This window comes from Borostomias antarcticus (genome assembly GCF_949987555.1).
Source record: "Borostomias antarcticus genome assembly, chromosome: 23".
NCBI lineage: Eukaryota > Metazoa > Chordata > Actinopteri > Stomiiformes > Stomiidae > Borostomias > Borostomias antarcticus.
This window is the reverse complement of record NC_140256.1, coordinates 18,064,258-18,088,363: the sequence shown is the minus strand read 5'-3', so window position 1 is coordinate 18,088,363 and position 24,106 is coordinate 18,064,258. Positions and strand designations below refer to the sequence as shown.

General features: G+C 45.6%; 1 protein-coding gene across 1 annotated transcript; it reads right to left on the bottom strand.

The window, feature by feature from the left end:
- Window positions 1–10,204: 10,204 nt before the first annotated feature.
- Window positions 10,205–19,189, bottom strand: LOC311324433 (uncharacterized protein; the record flags this gene model as incomplete). Its single annotated transcript, XM_084456887.1, has 5 exons — window positions 10,205–10,368; window positions 10,987–11,194; window positions 11,445–11,571; window positions 13,964–14,921; window positions 19,000–19,189. The coding sequence occupies 5 exons, from the start codon at window positions 19,187–19,189 to the stop codon at window positions 10,205–10,207; spliced, it is 1,647 nt and encodes a 548-aa protein (XP_084313013.1).
- Window positions 19,190–24,106: the final 4,917 nt, after the last annotated feature.

Below are 24,106 nucleotides of genomic sequence, written 5' to 3'. Positions count from 1 at the left end.
TTCTCTCTCTGTCTTTCTACATGTCTATCATATTTATTTTTCCCCTCACTCCATTTCTCCCTCTCTCTCTCTCTCTCTCTCTCTTTTTCTCTCTCCCCTCCCTCTCTTCTGTCCTCTTCCTCGTTTGAACCATTCCCATGGCCCTCTCCCTTGTGGCCAACACGATGTGACAGAGGTCCGGGTTAGGAGGTGTGTGTATGTTTGTGTGTGTTTTTGTGTGTGTGTGTGTGTGTAGGGGGAGGGGGGGCTGTGGCTGTGTGTTGCTGGAGCATCATGTCATACCCATCAGCCTCCATGTTTAATTTCAATGCCGTCTGAACCTGTCTCTTCTGATCACGATATTGGTACAGTAGAATGCCCTGAAGAGGAACAGAGGAAAACTTGTCAGCCCTGCAGCTTTTCAACACACAGGGGTCCATAGAGACTTCTGACTCACACACACAGGATGACAAGCTGTTCGACCATGAGTTGTACAATGTGTAATTTAAAAGAGGACACTTAAAATGCACGCACACACCCACTCACACGCACGCACATAAACAAATATACGATAACTACTGTATGACTGGTATAATGTGTGATTATACCGCGGTTATCACAAATATGAAGGAAAATGGATTTAATACCTTAAATCAACTCGTATATGGGGCACCACTGTTCTGTACAGGGAAGCAAGATAACCTTTATCAATAGTCTAATTAATCTATCAATCTCAGTCTGCGGGATGAGGTCTTGACTCAATCCAGTGACCTAAAGACCATGTGATCACGCTAGGACGTGATCAAAAATTTATAATATTTATTGAAGTTATACTAATCAATTATCAAAATAATATTATAACACAATTCAATAATAGATGGAAAAACACATGTGGCAATATGAAAACACAGCAGAAATGAAAAGAATAATGTCATAGATTATCACAGCCTATTCTAAATCCTCTAAGCTTAAACAACACTTGGCATCACACCACATCAAAGAGACTGCTGGATGTCATCCTTACAGTGGTGTGGAAGCGCGTTGTCCGGAGGTGCTGTCTGGCTCGAAGCATGGAGGAGGCACGTGACTGATGGTCGCTCGGTTCAATGAAGGGGGCAGCGCGCCTGCGCTCCCGTTGAAACAGTGATGGTAGCATTGTGCGGACGTTGATGTTCGCGGAGGTTAAAGTTCAGTTTCAGAGTTCACAAGTTGCAAATGTCTCATTCAAAACCTCTGCTCTCGCCAGAGGTGGATCGTTTGAAGAGTTTGTGGAAATTCCTGCGACCCTGGTGTCGACGACAGAGATCTTAGCAGTCCAGCATTCCACGGATACAGGCTGATCCTCACCAACCAGGCACAAGCTCTGATCCTGAGTCAAGTGTTACTTGGAGGAACACAAGGACCCTGGCAGTTGAGGAACAAGAGAAAAACATGAGAGAGAGACTTCCTGTCTGATCTCTATTTAAGTAGAGGGGAGGTCAGGTGGATCCTGTTTGCATAAACAGGCACCGATTGGATCACCCAGTGACCCCCACTCCCATCGTAAAACGGGGGTGCCAAGGTTCCCTCAGGGGTCTAGAAATCATCACATATCCTTGTTATGGTGTCAACATGATATTACATATCCCCAACATGCATAGTCAACTGATTCATGATTTTAGCTTCAGATTGATACCAAAAAGAGCTAGGTAGACGTGGCAGCATAGAATCAGTTAATTTATAACACACAGTAACACTTGGTTACAAATACAATGCATCAACCCAATAACTTTATTCTCGTGGTGTTTGCATCACATGGTTGGGATGAAGCAATTTCACTTCATTAAAGAAAAAAGACAAATAAAAACATTCATTTGTCTCCTTTGTGTAAGTGGTCTGGATTGGAATGTGTCCTGGCCTGGGTGACTGGTCGTGGGGGAAGGGGGAGAACAGGGTGTGAGTGGTCTGGATTGGAATGTGTCCTGGCCTGGGTGACTGGTCGTGGGGGAAGGGGGAGAACAGGGTGTGAGAGGTCTGGATTGGAATGTGTCCTGGCCTGGGTGACTGGTCGTGAGGGAAGGGGGAGAACAGGGTGTGAGAGGTCTGGATTGGAATGTGTCCTGGCCTGGGTGACTGGTCGTGGGGGAAGGGGGAGAACAGGGTGTGAGAGGTCTGGATTGGAATGTGTCCTGGCCTGGGTGACTGGTCGTGGGGGAAGGGGGAGAACAGGGTGTGAGAGGTCTGAGGGGTCCTTATCACTTCCCCAACATTCCAACCTGAGTGAGATGTGTTTCACAATATAGTCAGTAAACTGTTTGTCATGTCCATCTCCACTACACACATATGCATACATACAACATACACACACATACTGTACCAACACAAACACCAATAATCAATACCATTCACACAAACCACTCGGAAGTCAATCACGCAAAAGTGATGTAGTTTTGTGATTGTGAGAGTGAGTGTGTGTGTGTGTATGTGTGTGTGTGTTCGATCCCTCCCAGGGGCGTGCAGGGGCAAGCCTTGCTCATGATGGGATCAGCACCACAAGACCTGTAGTATCAATAGCAATCAGCCTAACAGCAATACACACACTCCCTCAAATCCCAGATACAGCAACGAGCCGTCCAGCAGCTGCCCCAGGTGAGCTTAAAGGCCTATCTGTGATCTTTCTCTGCAAAGGATGAACCTTCAGAAAGTGTTTCCTTATGTGTGGATGTATACTACGGTGTGTTTGTGTGTGTTTGTGTGTGTGTGTGGGGGGGGTTCTGTATACTGTACATTTTACTTATATAGGTTAGTCTTGTACAGGTACAAAAATAATCTCTCTTGCAAGAGAGACCTGTTTAAGATGGCAGCAAACAAGGCACGGTTACATCAAATTACACAGGGAGAGCATGGTTGACTTTAATCACTCCCAACAACAATGAGGCTCCCATGTTGTCACCATGGCCACAGGACAGTGGGGGTGAGGAGGTCATGGGCCCCATAATAAGCTGCGCTGGAGAAGAGAGATTCAAAGCTGTGATGACCAGCCTGGGTGTTATCATCACTGCCTTTTGTTTTGGACTGATTATTACTTCATTAATATCCTCCACCAGCTGAGCCACGCAGGAGCCTAAACTGGTCCCTATGGGTGGGTAGAGCAGGATGAGGGGAATAAAACAGAACCAGAGAATGGGAGAGAGAGAGGGGAGAGAGGGATAGAGAAAAAGAGTGAGAGACAGATAGACAAAGAAAGAGAGAGGGAGAGAGAGAGAGAGAGAGAGACAGCGGGAGTCTAACACACACACATACATACTGTACACACACACACACACACACACACACACACAAACACTCTTGCTCTCTCTGTTCAATCTCTTCTGTCACTGCCGGAGGCTCCTTCTTTGTGTTCAGATACACACCCGTCACTCTCTGATCATTTGAATATATTCAGTGTTTTTTAAAGCAGACAAGGAAAAAGATTAAACTGCCCGATCTATATACTACAGCAATAAACACTCAAACACACACACATCACACACACACACACAAATACACACACAGAAACACACACACACACACGCACACAAACACACACCTCCTCCCCGGCCCCCTCAGAGAGCACAGGCCTCAGCACGCCTCTGTGCGCCTTGTCCTGCATCCATCATCCCTGCATTGTTCTCAGTCCCTCCTCCCTTCACTCCCACCTCCATCCATCCCTCTTTCCTCTCATTGCACTTTAATTCTCACCCCAGTTTCCTATCCATCTGTCTCCCCCCCTCCCCCCCCCTCAACCCCACCACCCACCCATTCTTCTTCCGGCCGAATTTTCATTGTCATCGAGTTTGAACCCTCTGAACCCAACTGGTTGTTTACAGTGCTGCAGCGCTCATCACCCCCGGGCCTCGCTACTGTACAGCAACCAGCCCCAGGATATCAGTTCAGGTGGTGACCGCTATAATCACCTCCTGCCCCAGGATATCAGTTCAGGTGGTGACCGCTGTAATCACCTCCTGCCCCAGGATATCAGTTCAGGTGGTGACCGCTATAATCACCTCCTGCCCCAGGATATCAGTTCAGGTGGTGACCGCTATAATCACCTCCTGCTGCAGAGGAGAGCAGAACTGTACATCTTCACTACTGATCTACTTCTGTGTCCTTTTCCTGACCTTCGCCTGAATGGAACCAGACACATTTCCTTAAAACTGGAGCAGTAATTATTACAGTCTCCTCCTCTCTTCTCCTCCTCTCTTCTCCCTCCTCCTCCCTCCCTCCACCTCTCTTCTCCTCTTCCCTCCCTCCTCCTCTCTCCTCCTCCCTCCCTCCCTCCTCCTCTCTTCTCCTCCTCCCTCCCTCCACCTCTCTTCTCCTCCTCCCTCCCTCCTCCTCCTCTCTTCTCCTCCTCCCTCCCTCCTCCTCTCTTCTCCCCCTCCCTTCCTCCTCCTCTCTTCTCCTCCTCCCTCCCTCCATCCTCCTCGTGCACTCTCTTCTCTCAGCGAGCTGGAAAACCTTACGTCTGAACCATGGATGATAGAATATAACCATCACATAACCAATGAATGGCTAACAAATCATGGATGGAAGGAAGAAGATGTGTGTGTGTGTGTGTGTGTGTGTCTGTGTGTGTGTGTGTGTGTTTGGAGTGTGTACAGTATCTCTTACCTCTCTCTCTCTATCTCTCTTCCTGCAGTGACCCCGAAATCCCTCCCCCAGGTGTAGTTTATCACCGTTTGCTCACGTTTCACGGCCAACTCCCTCCGCTTGGGCCTGAATGGATTTCGCCAGTGGTCATCAGATAACGAACGGCTCTGTCGCTGCCGCCAACACAATCTGCCGGAGCCACGCCAGCGCTGATCTATGTTCAAACGACCGCTATTGACACGGCAGTAAATCCTCCGTCAGTCCAACGCTCCCGTCGCATGAGAAACAGGCAAGGCACAGTCGTCCCATTAACACCTCCGGAGAGCCACAGACGGGCGGAGTGGGGGGGGACTGGGGGATGGAAGAGCCTTCCTGGAATACAGATGATGGACCCTAACCCTAACCCACCCCCCCCCAATCCCCAGCTTGACCACTACAGTAGCTCCCATTCATAGCAGGTGACCTCCTGGCGGACTTGAGGTCAGGTCCAGACCAGGCTTTATTGATCGGCCTCCAGCCGTCCGCTACCCCGGTGACGACCCAGACAGACAGGGTCCCCTCCGCAGACTGCCCTTAGCTGGGCCTTCCTGGATACCAGGTGCCATTCATTGAATGACTGATCTGCTGAGGAGCTCGTGCTGTGTGCACGTGTGTTTGTGTGAGCGCGTTAATGGTTGCATATATGTATGTACTGTATGTATGTATGTGTGTGCAAGGGTGAGTGTGTGCTTGCATGAGTGTGTGTGTTTGTGTGTATATGTATGTATGTGTGTGCGAGGGTGAGTGTGTGCTTGCACGAGTGTGTGTGTGTGTGTGTGTGTGAGAGAGAGAGAGAGAGAGAGAGAGAGAGAGAGAGAGAGAGTAGTGCAGTACATCTTCACTACTGATCTACTTTTGTGTCCTTTCCCTGACCTTCTGCCGAATTGAACCAGACACACTTCCTTAAAACTGGAGCAGTAATTACTCCTCAAGTTGTTCCCAACTCTCGGAAGATTGTTGTGATGCTGAGAATGAGGAGGGAGCCTAGAATGGACAACATTCACGAGGAGATCCTGCACTCAAAAGCATGGATATGAGCTATGAGATAATGTGGATGTGAGAAACGAATGTATCATGTAAAAACCACAGGCACATCACAGGGAAGGTGAATGGACAGGGAGCTTCTAATTGGGACAGTTTTTTCTGGTCGCCTCCTCCCCACACACCATCCAGATCTGATCCTAGATTCATCACCAGATGTCAGGTCACCTGGTCTCAACCCATCCCCATAGCCCCTATTGTCCATCCTTGACCTACTTTGGGTTAACACACACACACACACACACACACACACACACACACACACACACACACACACACACACACACACACACACACACACATTAGGTACGAACATGCAGTGCCACATTCCCAAAAGGCCAGGTTTCTAGCACAGCACACATAGGTATTCATACTCAGTGGCAGGGTTAGTATTCACACCCTCTAGACCTTGCAGCATAACCCCCTTTACCATCTGATTATTCATCCTAAAAGGTGGACCCTTTTACAACACCGTCACGCACTAATTCACTCCCTTTTTCTTATTGGAACCATACAGGTCATTTATATCTGTAAGGATTTCTAAATGTGGATTGAAGCCATAGAGACTGGACCTCTTCAATAGGTGGGCTGGAGGTTCCATGCCTGGGGTGGGATGGAGGTCCCATGCCTGGGGTGGGATGGAGGTTCCATGCCTGGGGTGGGATGGAGGTCCCATGCCTGGGGTGGGCTGGAGGTCCCATGCCTGGGGTGGGCTGGAGGTTCCATGCCTGGGGTGGGATGGAGGTTCCATGCCTGGGGTGGGATGGAGGTCCCATGCCTGGGGTGGGCTGGAGGTTCCATGCCTGGGGTGGGATGTGACATTTGCAGTCTCTTCATCGATCACTGGTTCCATGTGCTGGCATGGGGAGCAGCCCAGCTCAGCCCAGCCCAGCCTAGCTTATACCCAGCCTAGCCCAGCCTAGCCCAGCCCAGCCCAGCCTAGCTTATACCCAGCCCAGCCCAGCCCAGCCTAGTTTATACCCAGCCTAGCTTATACCCAGCCCAGCCCAGCCCAGCTCAGTCCAGTCCAGCCCAGCCAAGTTCAGCCTAGCCTAGCCTAGCCTAGCCTAGCCCAGCCCAGCTCAGTCCAGTCCAGTCCAGTCCAGCCTAGCCCAGTCTAGCCCAACACAGTTCAGCCTAGCCCAGCCCAGCCCAGCCCAGTCCAGCCCAACACAGTTCAGCCTAGCCTAGCCCAGCCCAGCATAGCCCTAGCTTAGCTCAGCACTGTGCTAGAGCCCTGAACCCCTCCCTGGCATGGGGGGAGAAATCAGCATGAGCAATTCTACACACAACATTAAACCTGTAGACACTGGAGCCTGGGAGAGACTGATTATAGCGCTTGTTCACACTGCGGAAAAGAATCCCGTAAAACACCAGGGCTAGGTTTTATATAGCAATCCTGCTTCAACTCTGCCAACACATACACACATGTGTGAACACGCGGACACACACACACAGATACATCATCTACTTATCTTGCGTTGATTCAGTAAGTGGATTTAGGCTGTCTGGTCGCACCATAAACTTTGATTCATCGTTACGGTCTGGCCCAGAAGCACGGCACCAGGATCTCATCACATTAGTCTTAGTTCTGATCATGTTCCTGCCCAAGTGTAGTGACGACATCCAGGCTTGGTCTATTACATTTCACAATGTGCACTAGGCTACTACGTATGCTACCAGCTCCCTTTGTGCTCAGAAAATCAAGTGGAGCTACACCTGCAAATCCTCTGTAGCAGAAATGTCTTGATGTCTGCCGAGCAAGCATGGGCTGCTCTAATTTACCATAGCCACACACTGACAGTGATGGAAAGAAAGTGGAGTGACACCATCATAAGTCCATAGTAGTATACTGTTGAAGCTATATTCATTCAGAATGTTCCAATATGCTGTGCTGAGGGGTTGTGGCTACTTTACGTATTACTTATTATTATCTCATACTGACGCATCACGATTATTCCTTAAAATCAACATGCATTGTTAATTGCCCTTATCAAACAGATAGTACCTAGGCCTCATGAATACGATCAACCAGATGAGAGGATTTAGGCCTCAAGTCAAGGAAGAACAGCATTGTCTAGAAACTACTGCCACCTACTGGACATCTTGAGCCATTGCTTGTTATCAGTGATGTATAGGCCCGTTTCCACTACACCTCTCACTACTTTAGCTTAGTGGATGGTCAAGAAACACCTCCAGCAATACAAAATCTATGACATGTTTGAAATAGATCCTGGACTAAGAACAGATTAAATAGGGAGGCACTTAGACCTTCTTGAACACTTCCAAATGAAATCCAAAACGAATTGTTTCAACAGCATTAAAACCAAACACTCAGAAGCCAGAACTCCAGTCAGTAGTCAGACTGTGTAATGGCCAGATTAACACCACACGGATGCATAATAAACAAGTACACAGTGAACCTATCATCCCCCACCCATGATGCATATCGTTGTCATGTAAAGTTGTTGAATGAAATTGGACTCGCCAATCTAGCGGTCAAAACTAATCAAATACCAAGAGATAGCATCATTGGATTCCTCTTGGCCTACAGAATCTAGCCAGCCTTGTTTTGATGTACAAACCATCCCAATAATATTTTGTGTGAATGATACATCACTTGCAAGTACACACTGTCCTCTACAGTAGTGCTAAGCATTTAACCCTCTTCTGATGTCAGAAGAAGTCCGAAGACACTCAATTTGAACAGCATTGAACAACTCATTTAGCATATTAGAACAGACAACAAACCTGCATCGATAAAAGACAGGAAGTGCTCCTCCACATCGTTTTCTGCATTGAACAATTTGGATAATGTGAGGGTTTTTGGTAAGACTGAGGGACAGAGTTTACAGAGACTTGAGATGGTTTTCCAATGATTGCAAAAGCACAACCTGAAACTGTCCCCATCTAAGTGCGTTTTTAAGTAAGTCTGTCAGGTTTTGGGCCATATCATTTCTCAGGAGGGGGTAGCCATTGTGGTTATCTTACACTACAGTCTTGTGGTTGAAGGAATGAATCATATTTTTTTTAATATACATATATTTCTAGACTTTTTCTGCCGTTGCTTTTATGCCAATCGCTTTTGTCTTTTTGTCATGTCTATAGGTAAATTATTCAAGGCTACTTGTTCCTATGTTGTATGTTTTTTGTAGTAATCGTTTGTTTCTCTTGTCATTTTTATTGTTTGGGTCCTTTCTGTGATAAAGTCAGGGTTAGGGCGCCATAAGACAGAATAGCTGACACGTCTAGCTGCCATACGAATAGCCTATGCCTTTATTATACTGTTCTCTATTATGTATATTTGCTACTGTTTAGAAGAAGAAGAAGAAGAAGAAGAGGGCTTTATTTGTCATACAACTGACACTCCAACACAGACATGCAATGGACGACATGAACATGAACATGAACACACACACACACACACACACACACACACACACACACACACACACACACACACACACACACACACACAGTACCGTGTGTGCACACGCACACCGATGTTCTCTGCGCTCTCTGTATTCCAACCCATGCTGTAATTTCCCACTGCTGCAATGCCAGAATGTTCTCCCACAGGGATTATTAAAGTACCACTCAAACGTTTGGACACACCTACACAAGTGTGTCCAAAGTTTTGACTGGTATTGTGCATATTGTACATTCATTGTAAAGTGCTTTGGATAAAAGCTCTATATAATTGCAGTCCATTTACCATTTGCCATATCTATCTGACTCACGTCATATACAATGTGTTTTATTTCAAACTAATGCAAATTAACCGTTTTAAAGGGATAGTGTACTATTTTTGACATTTAGCCCTATTTGTGGTCTGTCTACCATGAACCTGAAACATACAGTAGAGATCATAATTTCACTGATCGTTCCAGTATTGAGCTAGCTAGAGTTTTTGGGACAAAGGTAAGACATGTTGTTTATTCTGGAAAAATAAGATGGTGAAGTATCTAAAAACAACAATAACAATCAAATCCCATTTAAACTGAGTATTGATAGACTAACTGTGAGCACAATAACAAACTTTAACAAACCTATTCCTGGTCTTTGCTGATCCTGCAATGCACTCTGGTCTTAAAATTACACTTTTAGATGTATCACTTTGCACAAAAAAACATCCACCCTAGTTGGAAATGCAGTAAACCAGGAACTGTTTGTTAGATGTGCTGAAAGACTCAAGCTGAAATTAGAAGATCACTTTGAATCCCCCCCAGCTCAGTCTGATAACTTCATATGAATCACATGACCTCTTCTTCCTATATGCACTTTTCTCAAGTGCAACAAACATAACTAACTTTTTAGTTGTTCTAATTCGTGGAGCTCCGCCCCACAGGGCAATCTCTTATTGGCTAACCAATCGTAGCTAACTACATTGACTGAAGAAAAACATACGCACCTGTGACCAATCAGAATAGGTGCACGAGTGCACTGACGGCCACACATCTGCTCCAAGAAACTTTCAGCTCGTGTACGACTGAGAAGAAAGAACAAGATGACTAGCCAGTGACTCAACGTGGAGCTAGTGGCGTCCCTCTGGGTGCCCCAGCCGGTACTGCTTAGTCTGCCTGAGAGATTCTACGGTTGCGACGTCCTCAACAGCAATGTGGGACATCCACTCTGCTTCTGCTGCATGGGGCTGCAGCACGCCAGGGCTGGTCTGGTGCCGTCTCCTGACTGCCAGACCTGCGCACAACTAGAGCCTGCGGAGAGGCTTGCCGGGCACACTTCTTCGACTGCCTGCCGCCGGGGGATAGAGACCCTACATCCGTGGAGGATAGTGTTCTCAGATAAGAATGATGAAGAAAAAGTAGGAGGTTCTGAGGCCGACGGCGACTCAGCCTCTGAAGCCCCTGATGCGAGTGGCTCTTCCTCCAGTGATCCCAGGTTCGGGTCCTTCGACCGCAATCTCCTGAAGCTACTGGAAAGAGTCACTAACCATCTCAACGTTCCCCTCCGATGTTCCCCAGGTTGTGGCTGTGACAGGGCTGCCCCTCTGGAGCTCCGTCCGCTATGGGTCAACCTCCAAGCCTGCGCCTCGTCTCGTCCCAGCTACGCCAGACCTGGAGATGTTTGTGGAGTCGTGATGGGGCCAACCTGCTTGCCTGAGAGCTCCACTACGTCCCTTCGTGAGAGCTACCAGAGTTACCAAAGTGATGACGACTGGATCCCTGCCGCTAGAAACCAACATCACCACTGTCCTTGTGCCTGGCTCCTCTGTCTGAGGCTCAGCGAGGAAACCCTCCATGCCTGACCCCAAGGACAAGACTGGCGGACCAAGTCCCTGGCAGAGAAGAGCTATACGTTGGCGGTACAGGCTGTCACGGCCGCCTCGTCCATCGCTATTCTTGCCCTCTACATCAGCCAGATAGCGAAAGGTCTGTGGTCGGAGTAGTGAGCAGAGATCGCTGAAGCCGTTGCCCAGCTTGTGAGAGCCTCCGCTGCCTGCCTCGGTGGGGTTATGGCCACCTCTGTAGTCCAACAACACCATCTGTGGCTTTCGCTGACCGGTCTGCGTGAAGAGTGCAAGAACATCCTTCTCAACTCTCCGTTAAGCAAGTCTGGGTGGTTTGGTGTGGCTTTCTAACCTCTTAGAGCAATGTCGGAGTCAGGAGCAAGACAGGCTCCTCCTAGCTCGCCATCATGCCACTTCTAGTGGGCACAGTGCGCTCACATGTCCTCGTGCCTCGGCCACTACTGCCACTACTGTGGGCAGGTGCCGGTTTCAGAACAAACCCAAACAACCTACTATGGTGTCTCACCCACCCGCTGCCCATAGACCGGCTCCTACGCCAGCCTTCGGGGCCTCTGGCCCGGTCCTTCCACCTCCGCCTCTCCCTGCCCAGCCTGGCCTGGTCCCTACTGGTGCACCGGCCGCTCACCGACAGGCTTGGGGAAAGAAGCGGTACACCTACTGACGGTGCGCCGAGGTGTGTGACTGTCCTTTGCCTTGCCCACCATGCTCTTTTAAGAGCGGCTGCGGGGATGTTTCCAAGGGCGACAATAAAAATACAGTTAATTGTTATTTGTACAGTCTGTATCTTATGTTGTGCCTAGTTTAGCAAACAGCAGAACCATGTTGTAGCTCCTTTGCACAGAGAAAGGGAGGGGGTGTGTTTGTGAGTACGAAGGGGCCTAGCTGTTCGCTCCTGCCCCATCTGAAAACTTTGATGCCTCCGGTTCGCGCTGCGGTGTCCTACCCTGCTATCACAGCAGAGTGAATACCACCGGACTTGCTGCCGAGGCAGGAAAAGGTCTATGTTCAGTAGGGTCCAGCTGTGCGCTCCAGCCCCGTTGAAAATTTCACAAACTTCGGTATCGTAACCCAAACTCATTTAATCCACTTCATTTTGGAATCAACTTTAAACAAATACTCAAGATCTCTGTTTTCCATGTTCATTGATGCTGCCAGTAGTCTGACTCAACGGATGTAGGTTTTGGCAATAAACCTTGTTATTCGTTGTCACACTGCCCAATCAGTGGCGAGACTGGATACGCAAATTAATCTGATTTGGGCCGGGAGATTCTCTCGGCACCAATCAGATTCGATCCAGACTATTTTGCAAGACCACCGTCGCTGCGTCCGGGGCTGGCTCCGCCCAAGACGACTGTGATTGGTTTCAAGAAATACTGCGTTTTTCCCCCCCTATTGCAGAATGGTAATATGTCCAGCCAGACCTGTCTCCAGCACTGGCACAGCGTAAACAAAGTGTGGAGATAGGTCTGGCTATGCCAGACTATGCTGCCAGTAGCTAGATCGCTCAAGTGGATAACGTGATTGACAGGCGATGTGGTGGTGGGCTCCTGGTGGTGCCTCGGACCAGGCTAAAGACTAAGGGTGACCGAGCCTTTGGGGTGACGGCCCCTAGGCTCTGGAATGCCCTACCCCAGGACCTGAGAGCCTCAATTTCTGAGAACTCTTTTAAAAAAACTCTTGAAGACCCACTTGTTCAGACAGGCTTTTGGCGATCTGTAGCCCAACTATATATCAAAAGCCGTCACTTCTGACACCATATTATAGTTGTATGTTGACAGACGAGAAGACTGGCAGTTCGTTACGAATCTTTATTAAGCACCCAGCTCGTATAACCCGAAGCCAGATCCTAACTGACCCCAGACGACCCACTCATGCCCTTGCGTGGTGTCTAGGGGTAATACATGTAATATGAGCTCACAGCCGTAATGCATGGTGTATATGCGCAACCCATATACTACACATGGATGCATGCTAGCTGCAAGCTAATGCAGTTTAATTCAGAGCATGAAATTATGACTCTAACGAACGACAGATTTCTTCTTGGCACTCTGCGAGCGTTTTTCCAAACAGCCAAAATATCTCCAAAGCTGCCGCTGTTAATCGCTCGTTGACAAAATCTCTGAATAGCTGTAGTTTTGACATTTTGACGGTTTTTACGGACACGCTAACATTACCACAGTTAGCTACACAGACGTGAGAACCCAGCAGCATAATAGGGAGGGAAAGTAATCTCATCGTCCCCTAGTGGTAGCGTTCCTAATGCCGAGAGAATGAATGGGATTTCATGAGATACGTCTTTTGAAAAATGATATCTTGGTCGACACCGAAAAGTTAGTAGAATGCCTTAAACGGCAAATACTTGGAGACAAACTTTATTGATTCTGGTGATCATAGTTGGTTTTCAATCACAATCCGAATTATAAAAATATTTACTTAAATTCCATTGACTTTGACTGGAGGAATGGAGCAATTTTGAAAATTTGAAAGAAGGCGAAATACTGTTTGAAATTCTCACAGTTGGTAGATTATTAATGTAAAAACACTCACAAGTTTTTATTTTGATAACTTCGCCGAAATGGTTTCGTAGTAAATATTAGAAAATACGGTCTATGGGAGTTTACATTGAAACTCCTCTCCGATAGGAACAAATCCGCTAGGGGCACGTTTTCACTTTCCCTCCCTATACACTACAATAACCTGGAGGGAAGGCCTACATGAAGGACACACAGTGACACACTTTACAATACTCAATTCACATTTCACATGTGTTACAACAGGGTAGCTGGGAACAAGCGGAGGCTGTACTGTATGAATATAATGGTGAATTTACTTCAGAATGTCTGGGCCCAAACCCAGGATGTTTTCCCTCCTGCATAGTCTTCTATGGTTAATTAAACTACCCTCGTCTCTACACCCATGTCACATTCCTGACCCTGATATGGTTTCTCTTGTGTGTGGCTTCTTCTATGGCTAACTAAATGACTCTTACGCCTAAAGGTTTCATCACACTCCTCACACTGATACGGTTTCTCTGCTGTGTGGATATATATATGACTAACTAAATTTCTCTTACAACTAAAAGCTTTGTCACACTCCTCACACTGATATGGTTTCTCTCCTGTGTGGATTCTGCTATGGCTAACTAAATGACTCTTATGTCTAAAAGCTTTGTCACATACCTCGCACTGATATGGTTTCTCTCCTGTGTGGATTCTTCTATGTTTAATTAAATTACCCTGTTCACGAAAAGTTTCATCACATTCCTCACACTGATATGGTTTCTCTCCTGTGTGGATTCTTCTATGGGTAACTAAATTACTCTTTCGACTAAAAGCTTCATCACAATCTTCACACTGATATGGTTTCTCTCCTGTGTGGATTCTTCTATGGCTAACTAAATGACTACTCCGACTAAAAGCTTTGTCACATTCCTCACACTGATATGGTTTCTCTCCCGTGTGGGTTCTTCTATGTTTAATTAAATGACCCTGTTCACGAAAAGCTTTGTCACATTCCTCACACTGATATGGTTTCTCTCCTGTGTGGATTCTTCTATGGCCAACTAAATGACTCTTGCGCCTAAAAGCTTTGTCACATTCCTCGCAGTGATATGGTTTCTCTACTGTCTTGCTCTCAGCCTCAGAAGAAATATCTTTACTCTCATTGCCAGAGTGGGAACTGGTAGTAGGCCTGGTCCTGGGACTGGTCCCGCGGCAGGTATCAGGGTTGGAGCAAGGACTGGGAATAGGTCTAGAACACTTAGCCTGTGTTCTGCTTGATTTTATAGGCGATTTCAGCCCTCTGGTAGGAAGAAGCCAGGCTGTTAGTTCAGGCAGCAGTCCAATTTGAGCAGTAGGACAGTCAAATATGCAGTCTGTAGTATCAGACTGCAGCCCTTGAAGCTGCCCCCCCCCCTGACTGACCCACAGCTGCTGTTCCTCTTTTATCTGTGGGGGCTCTGGGGGAGAGAGCTGCTGGGCATCTGGGGAGAAAAGGAAGATAAATATTAGGATAAAGCCTACTTCATTATTGTCCCCCACCCGGTGACAGCCGAAGGGGGGAGGGGACTTTAGGTTGGCCGGTGTCACGTCGTGAGTGAGTGAGTCTGTCAGTCCCCCTGTAGTACCAGAACCCATTACATTACATTACATTACAGTCATTTAGCAGACGCTTTTATCCAAAGCGACTAACAATAATTGCATTTAACGTAGGAAGAGCCAATGTACTACTACTTGCCAGAACTCACAAGTGCATCTTCTTTCTAAAACAAGTGACTAAGAGCATAATCTAGTGCTGAAGGAAAAGTGCAAGAATCACAATCTAAAGTACAGCGCAATATAATATAATAAGTGCTTAGGTGGGAGGATTGTTGTAGTACTTCTTGAAGAGATGAGTTTTGAGCCTGCGACGAAAGATGGGCAGCGACTCTGCTGTCCTGACATCAGTGGGCAGCTCATTCCACCACTGCGGGGCCAGGACAGAGAAGAGACCACCACAAAAGGGGCGCCTTTCCGATGCATTTTTCCATTGACAAATAAATTTTGATTTTTTCATCAAAACCTATGCTTGGTGTTCCAGTATAGTCTCAGACAAGTTTACTTGGGAAACCATGTACTTTCTACACCTGCAGAGAGTAGAGCTTGAGGTGTTTAGTAGAGGTAGATATGTCTGTAACGACATAAAGATGTTTCAACATTCATTCTAGGACTTTAGACCAAACAGGTGCATGGACTTGTTTGCCCACTAGTGAATGTTGCGTCCAAGGGTCATGCCTTTTCGATTCCAGATTGCCGGCATGATATATAAAATCACACATTATGCTTTCTTTCTTTGGTTCATTATAAACAAAGCCAGAAAATTGAGGGGTCTTCTATAGAGCAATTAAGTGGGATCTCTGTATAAACACGCCTAATGAGAGGCAGGGGGCTTGATACCACAAGAGAACATGCATAATGGGTGGGGGACAACATGTTTACATGTGTACAGTACTTGTTCTACAACCTAACATGTCTGTATTAGTAAATCTGTATTTTTTTTTAATATATTTTTTCAAACCGCTAACCAAAGCTATATCAGTAGGATTTATTTGCGACTGGTAGCTTGGAGGAGCTATAGCTATCTATCTATAGCTTTCTAGCTATAGCTATCTAGCTAGCAAATCCAAACTGTAATTTAAACAAACACAATAAGATAATCCCAATAAACATGTCCAAAAAAACATGTCCACAAGAACTCCAACCGAGTGAATTTGGGGTCAAGCCTTGTAGTACAGTATGACAGCGAACCAACGGAATATTTTTAAAATGTATATTGTCTAAGTTATATGTGTATGTGTTTTATAACATATATATATATACACACACACACATAAATATATATATATATATATATATATATGTATGTCAAAATAAAAATATATAGAGAAGATGTGTTGAAGTTGATGCGTTGAAAACGGCATTGGAATGCTTTTCTTTCAACCTGACATGGGGGGCATTAACCTTCACTTGTTCTCTGCCCGTATGATGCAGGTTTTTTTCTATGAATGTAAATATAGGCCTACTTGTCTCTATGATACTGTATATGTTGGACTGGGCTGTGACTCACGTGATTTATTCACCTTCAGGAGTCATTTTAACCTGTGTATCTACAGTACATTGGCATTAAAGGTACAATGAATGGAGTAGGGGAGTTTATCAAAAAATCCCCCCTAACCCGGGTCCGTTCCCCATTCCTACCCCCTCCCTACCCCTACCTCTATCTGGGCCCAGGCACATTCATGCACACACACACAATTCAGCCAGACAACAGGAACAAGGAGAGACTATTGCTAGTATTGTTTGTCAGAGCATTACAGCTACGGACAGCTGCGCAATGAGATGATACGGGACAGATTAGTTGTGGGCTTACATGACAAACGGTTGTTGGAGCAACTTGGGATGGACCCAGAGCTGACTCTGGAGAAAGCAGTGACACGCGCTGGTCAGAGTGAAATAGTGAAAAGGCAACAGGACATGTTGAGGAGTAATTTCAAAGCAGAGGTTACAAACGTGGACAGAGTTCAAACAAAACAGAAATTCAACAAAGGTAAAGAAAGGCAGCAGAAAGTGCAAACTAGAACTAAAGATGAAAGCACTATCAGCCACAGCCAGGTAATCAAACACGGTGGACATGGTGTGGTAGAATACCAGCACGCAGTAAAGCGCAGTGCCCAGCTAAAGAGAAGGCATGCAACCAGTGTAATAAAAAGGGACATTATGCGAAAGTGTGCAAGTCTGGGTCTGTTAGCGAAGTCTACACATAGCTGATGAGGAAATAGCAAATAATATTCCTTAGGGAGTTAGCTCAGAAGCTATACACCCTAGATAATCACACTGAAAACATACAGTAAGAGCACAGTACAGGAAATCTATTTAGCTCCAGGTCTGAAGTTTAGTTTGTTGGGCTGTCCAGCTATCCAGGAACTAGGCTAAATGACCAGAGTAGATTCAGTGTCCCTGAACTCTATGGAGAGAGTGAAGCAGCAGTTTGCTAAATTGTTCGAATGGTTAGGCAAACTGGATAGGGAGTACAAAATAGAGCTTAAACAGATGCTAAGCTATTCTCAACTCCACTGCATATCCCATTGCCTCTCAAGTCAAACAGGAACTCACTCACATGGAAGAGCTGGGTGTGATCTTGAGGGTTGAGCAACCCACAGATTTGTGTGCCGGCATGGTTACGGTGCCAAAGCCAGGCAGAGATGAGGTCCGATAGACCTGACCAAACTTAACCAGTTAGTCAAAAGGGAAAGACACATGCTTTCGTCAGTCAAGCACACACTTGGGCAGCTAGAGGGTGCCAAGGTTATTTCACAAAATGATGCAAACTGATCAGATGCTGTCCCAACCCCAACCCTTATTCTAACCCCAACCTATACTGGACTGAAAGAAGGACACCAAAACCAACCCGCCGATCTCCACTGCGCAAGTAGAGTAGTGGTCAGAGCATTGGTGGGGAAGAACCAGTGGGGAATCTGGGGATGACTTAATGTTATCATCAGTGTAACTGCTTTAGCCACTGACCGCTACCATTAATGTTATGGAAGCTGCTGCTAGTTGTTGTGAGCTCATGAGCTAACTGGCTATCCCGCTCTCATTGTGATGGATTAGCATTGGAAGCATTGGAACTGATGTGTCCAGGCGACAAGACCTATCTTAATTTATCTGACATTATTTCATGTCATTTCAATTCACAGCTTTCAGTGGCATGACTAGCTTCCATCCTACCAGTCCTGAACAGAAACATGCCAACCACACACATAAGCCAGGTTGGACCTGGCCTGGGTGTGTGACAGATACCCTGCTCATGTTCTCCCTGATGAAATAAAAGTAATTAATTCTTGTCTTTGAACTTTGACTAACAGTATGACTGCAAAATAGGACATTTTATGAATATATAAATGATAATATATTTATTTAATTGTAATTTAATTTTAAAAAGTCAATTGAAATGTCATAAAAGTGAGATCATGGGAATTAGGTACTAATAATTGATGAACGCAAGTGTCAACATGAAAAGGTGAGTGTATGACACTGACAGACAGCTACAGTATAATCCAACAACGCAGCACAGGTTGTGCAATCAATTTGACAGTCCAAAATAGCGGTACCCCCTCTTGGTATAATAAACCTCTTTGTTTTGGATTGGAATTCCCTTCAATATGGGCGTGGCCCAAACTATGTGGTGAAAAAACAGGTCTAAAAATGGTCATATTAAGAAGTATTAAGTATTCAAGATAGCAGAATGCTGACTCCTGAATGGTAAACTAGATGTCGGATTAGATATGGTGGAAAACGGTTGATAAAAATAATGTACATGTTCTGTCCGCTATAGGACGGACAGGCTAGCCTAACATTGGCCTACTAGCCTACAAGTACACACTTGGATGCTACAAGCTCAATGTTATAGAGAATAGCCTATTGGGTCCATCTAGCCTTGTGCGCGCGTCGGGTTAGATCGATTGACTCCAGAACATGAAATTGTGAATCTAATCCCAGCAGATACGCGTATGAATAGAGAACCTGTTTTATGTAGCTTGATCTCGGGGTGAATATTGTCCAGCATCCTCTGAAGTTGCGCGTTTCTATCCTTGGAGCGACAGATCTCTTCTTGCCACTCTGCAAGCGTGTTTTCATACAACCCACATATCTCCACAGCTGCCGCTGATAATCGCTCGTTGACTAAATCTCTGAATATCTGTACTTTGGACATGTTTACGGTTTAAAATGAGGAAACGCTACCAGTTGCTCTACAGTACTGTAGCGTTGTGTCCGGTAGCTCTTCAAGAGATTTCAAAATAAAGGTCTCGCAAAACAATCGTCGGCTTTTCTTATTTGTGAAAACATGCAATGGGGCATAGCCTGGTACACTTTCTGTCCTAAGGCAATCAGAATGTGATTAATACATTGTTAAAGGTATAATATCTAATATGCGGATTAAAATAAACATTTTTTCAAAAATAATACATCCATAGGGCTTTGCGAAGGCTGCAGAGTAAAAGTATTGCTTTTCCATAAAAATGATATTTTGTCTGAAATTATTACATTATGAAATTTTGACAGCCCGACAATGACACTCTATGGTATGTTGATATCATACCAGCCAATAGTATTGTGGTGAAAGGTGAGGGAGGGGTTCTCTCCTTGGGGACAAGGAGCTTCCACATGCCGGAGAGCACTAATGATCGATGACTCTCACCTGTGTTGTGCTGATTGATGACTCACCTGTGTTGGGGGCGGAGGAGATTATAAAAAGAGACATTGAACGGACAAACGACGGAGAGAGACTGATCCTGCGTTTGAGGTTGGGTTATTTCCCCCGGGGGGGGGGGGGGGGAAGAGTACCTGCTCTCCACCATGGACTAGATAGTTCTGCTCAGAGCCAGACACCCCAGTGAAAGGTCACCTACTGTCTCAACTACAGCTTCTGAGAACACTCCCAAGTCATAGTCAGGTTCACAGAATCAAATCAATGCAGTCTTGTCATTTTATTATACCACTGCACGTTTCAAGAAATACAGCTATGAGATGAATCAATATAGCATGAGACACCACAAGAACAAGTCTAAGTGTTTTAATTGTTACGAGCTATCCACTATCCACGGATCAGACCAGAGTGCCCCAGCTCACACTTGTAGGCACATAGGTCTTTATATTTTAGTAATACTTGTGGATATATCTCGAGAACCCTCTTGGGGCATAGCACACTGAAGGCACTCGTTATTGCGCCCTATGATTGCTATATGCAGTAGGCCTTACCTATTTTAAACTACTTGCATAAAGTAACACACAACAATCTTACAAAAACGCTTGTTTAGCCAGCTATGCCACCATGGGTGTGTGTGGTATTGAGGAGTGACTTAAACCAATTTAACTTGGTTACACTTGCCCCCATGAACTCACTCCTCACACCACAGTAACCCCAGCTGGTCGAACTGAGCTCAACTGGGTATCCGGGTCACGGCACCACTGTCACAGGTCTACGTCGTTCGTCAGTATCGCTCCCACCCTCACTTGCTCACTCTGGGTTCGATCACAGGTCCTCTGACTTGCCAACGCACATGGCAATCTTACTTAAACACTTAAACACGCTTTAGTCAGCTATGCCACAAAAAAAAGCTAGTGATTCAATGGCATGTTATACTGACGTTATACTGACGTTTAACCAATTAAACTCGGGTTACTTACAGTAGCGCAAACTCATGATGCTGGGGGAGACGAGGTGCACCAACTCTGCACAAACCTGTGGCTAATTCTGCTGCTATTTCTCCTTTGGCTACCTGCTCTTTCACTGCTGCCTTGTGTTTAACCTGCTTTTTGACACTTTCTGAAGAATGTACTGATATCCATTTTGCTCTGTCTGTGTTTAGTTATCTGAACTTGATGTCCGTCTCTATAGGGGAAGAGGAGATGAAATACAGAGCAATTAGAGCAGGTTTTTTTTTCTTTTTGTTATAAATGTTCCACAGTAAAGAAGGAATACTGCATTGTGCAAGTGGTGAAAGTCATATCAGATGCAAATTGTAAATATCATTGATCCTTTAGGACTGGATGAATGAATATTGACTCTCCTGTACAAGTGTCGCCATCTAGTGGCGCAAACAAATCCAGGCAGCTCCCTGTGCAAAACTGAATTGAAAATGAACACCAAAATAGCTACTAAACACCTCAAGCTAAGTGAAATTATGTTCTATAATGCACAGTTACTGTACATATGGATGTATTCCCTGATATCCCTCTTTTATGCTGCTGCCCCCCCCTTTATCTAGTGTGTTTTTGTTATTCTGTATCTAGTATTTCTTTTCTTTCCAAGCTTTCTGTAATTTTAAAATGCTGAAATGCCAAATTTCCCCCCGGGGGATCAATTAATTATCTAATGTACATTAATGTAATTTAATGTCATCCATCCATCCACCCACCCATCCCATCTAAACAGTTCTCGTGAGTCCAGAGCAGGTAGCAAGTTGTTGGTTAAACTCACTCCCCCAGTATAAATACCGTCCACCTAAGCCAATGAAGAGCTAGCTTTTCATCTGCGTAGCTGATGTGTCTGTTCTACGGGAGACCTGGGTTCGAATCCCACCGACGGCATGCCGAAATGCATGGGTTACACACACGCACGCACTAATGTAAAGGGGTCAATCTTAAGTCCCTTCCCTTTGCGTTTGCACAGTGGGGGACAATTAAAGGAGTAGTAAAGGGAAAAATCATGTTTAGCCCTGTTTTAAGGTTACTTATGATCATATACAATGGTTCAGATCAAAAAGTTGACAAAACTAGCACTTTTGAGAAAGTTGATAATTGCTTTACCACCGTTTAGGTCATACAATGATCTGGTCATCAATCCGCAGAGGGAATTCAGGAAGCGGAACTACTTACGGTAGCTATTGTTATTGTCTATGTTGCTAGGCTACCTAGTTTGCGGAAGTTTACACACGTATGTGCTGCGACTAAATAGTTCTATGCTAAATATTTAAAAAAGCCTTTCCAGATGAACTAGAATCTTACTTTATGGCGAATTATATGTCAGAACGCCAACTAACACCTAGGTGAGTTTCTTGTCTTTGAAATCAAGAGTTTAACATGTTTTTGAAAGATTTTTCCCGGTGCCCACCCACATCCATTGTATGACCAAAACGGTGGTAGAGCAATTGTCAGACTTTCTCAAAAGTGCTAGTTTTGTCAATGTTTTGATCTGAACCATTGTATATGATCATAAGTAACCTTAAAACGGGGCTAAACATGCATTTTCCCTTTACTACTCCTTTAAGTAGCTGAGCGCTCAGTGATCAGAATTCTCTTAACGGGTTGCTCAGTTACGCTCAGACTGATCTGCTCAGAGCACAATTGAGCAGTTTTGAACTATGATCTGTTTGAGCCAAACACCACGTCATAATCATCACCTGAGCAGAAAAAAAGAAGGGGCGCGTTCTAGCAACTCAGCGCTCGGTTAGAGCAGACCGTTAAGTGGTTTTAAAAACTGCTCAGCGCTCAAAGTGAGCATTCTAAGAGTGAGCGCTCAGCTACTTAACACACCCATGGTCTTCACTGATGAAGGCAGGTGGGTGACCTAGAGAGGGCTACACTGTCCCCGACCAGCTCTGACCTGAGGGGGCGGAGTCTCACCACTACGCCACTATCCACGCCACGGGCCCCACAACTCAGCCCCTGCGTGGGCTAGAGACACGTCTTCGCCGGAGGGTGCATGGAGATTGCCCAGAGGTCATTGCACTGCCCCCGACCGGCTGTGATCTGAGGGGGCGGAGTCTCACAACCACGCCACTGTCCACGCCACGGGCCCCACAACTCAGCCCCTGAGTGGGCTAGAGACATACGGTCTTCACCCGTGGGGGTAGGTAGGTGGCCCGGAGAGGGGTACACTGTCCCCAACCAGCTCTGACCTGAGGGGGCGGAGTCTCGCCACCACACCACTGTCCACGCCACCGACCGCACAATTCAGCCCGAGTGGGCTAGAGACACATGGTCTTCGCCGGTGGGTGCATGGAGATTGCCCGGTCTGTAGTAGTACTAGCAGTAGCTGGAGCAGCAACATACAGCTGCAGCAGCTAGCCCACCTCACATTTTCTCCAGGAAATTTACTTTCTAGTTATATGATGATATACATGTTCATACTTCAAATATAACTTTATTCTTGTAGGCATATAGCTATTTCCATACAAATGTTCTTAGATTTACAGAGTACACTGTAAAAGTACACAAAGTACAAATATAGTAAGAATGATATATCGATCACGAAAAGGAAAAAACTCAGATAAATGTACAGTAACTGTACATGGCAAAGTGAGCAAAAAAGGTAACTGTACACAGTAAACACAGCACTTAATCTAATCTACAGTAGATTAATGATCACATTGTCATGGTTAAAGCCTTGAATTAAAAGTAAATAGCATGAACCTCTGTGAAATGTTTTTCACACACAGAGCTGTTATAACAATACCAACTAGAGCTGTTATAACAATTACCCACTATAAATGTATACAAATAAGTCCAGAGCAAGAGGATAAAACTGTCCAATATCTGCGTGCACTGAAACTGATTCACTTTATCTGATATTAAGCTTGTTCTGGCTGAAAACCCGAGCTGTTGGTAATTGCTGGCCTTTGTTAGCGTAGCTCCAGTGTTGTTAGCGTAGCTCCAGTGTTGTTAGCGTAGCTCCAGTGTTGTGTCCATCAGGCTTAACTGATGTCAGGTACAGTAGGAGCCCTGGGAAGATCTTTCTTAAAGTCCCTGTGAGGCGGTGAACAATAACAATAACTCTGGGCAGATTTGAAATGAAAGAAGATAGGACAGGGGACAAAGGTAGTGGGAAATACATCAGCGGATCTCACTGTATCACCAAGTACAAGTTACAGTATAAACACAATACATGGTCAACCAAATATCACAAACTTATAAAAAATATTAAGGAGGATTATGTTAAACATAATTGAAATAAGACTAAAATAATAATGTTCACTGCTGGGGTAAATATTCAACTGTACACTAAGTATGTGAACTGGTCAGGCAAAGTGTGGGAGATGAAAGAAGAACAACTTGTGAGATATCTTCCTCGTGGGGATGACACGGAGGCAATGTCCTGTCCACCCAGCAGTCTATGATGTGAAAGTTG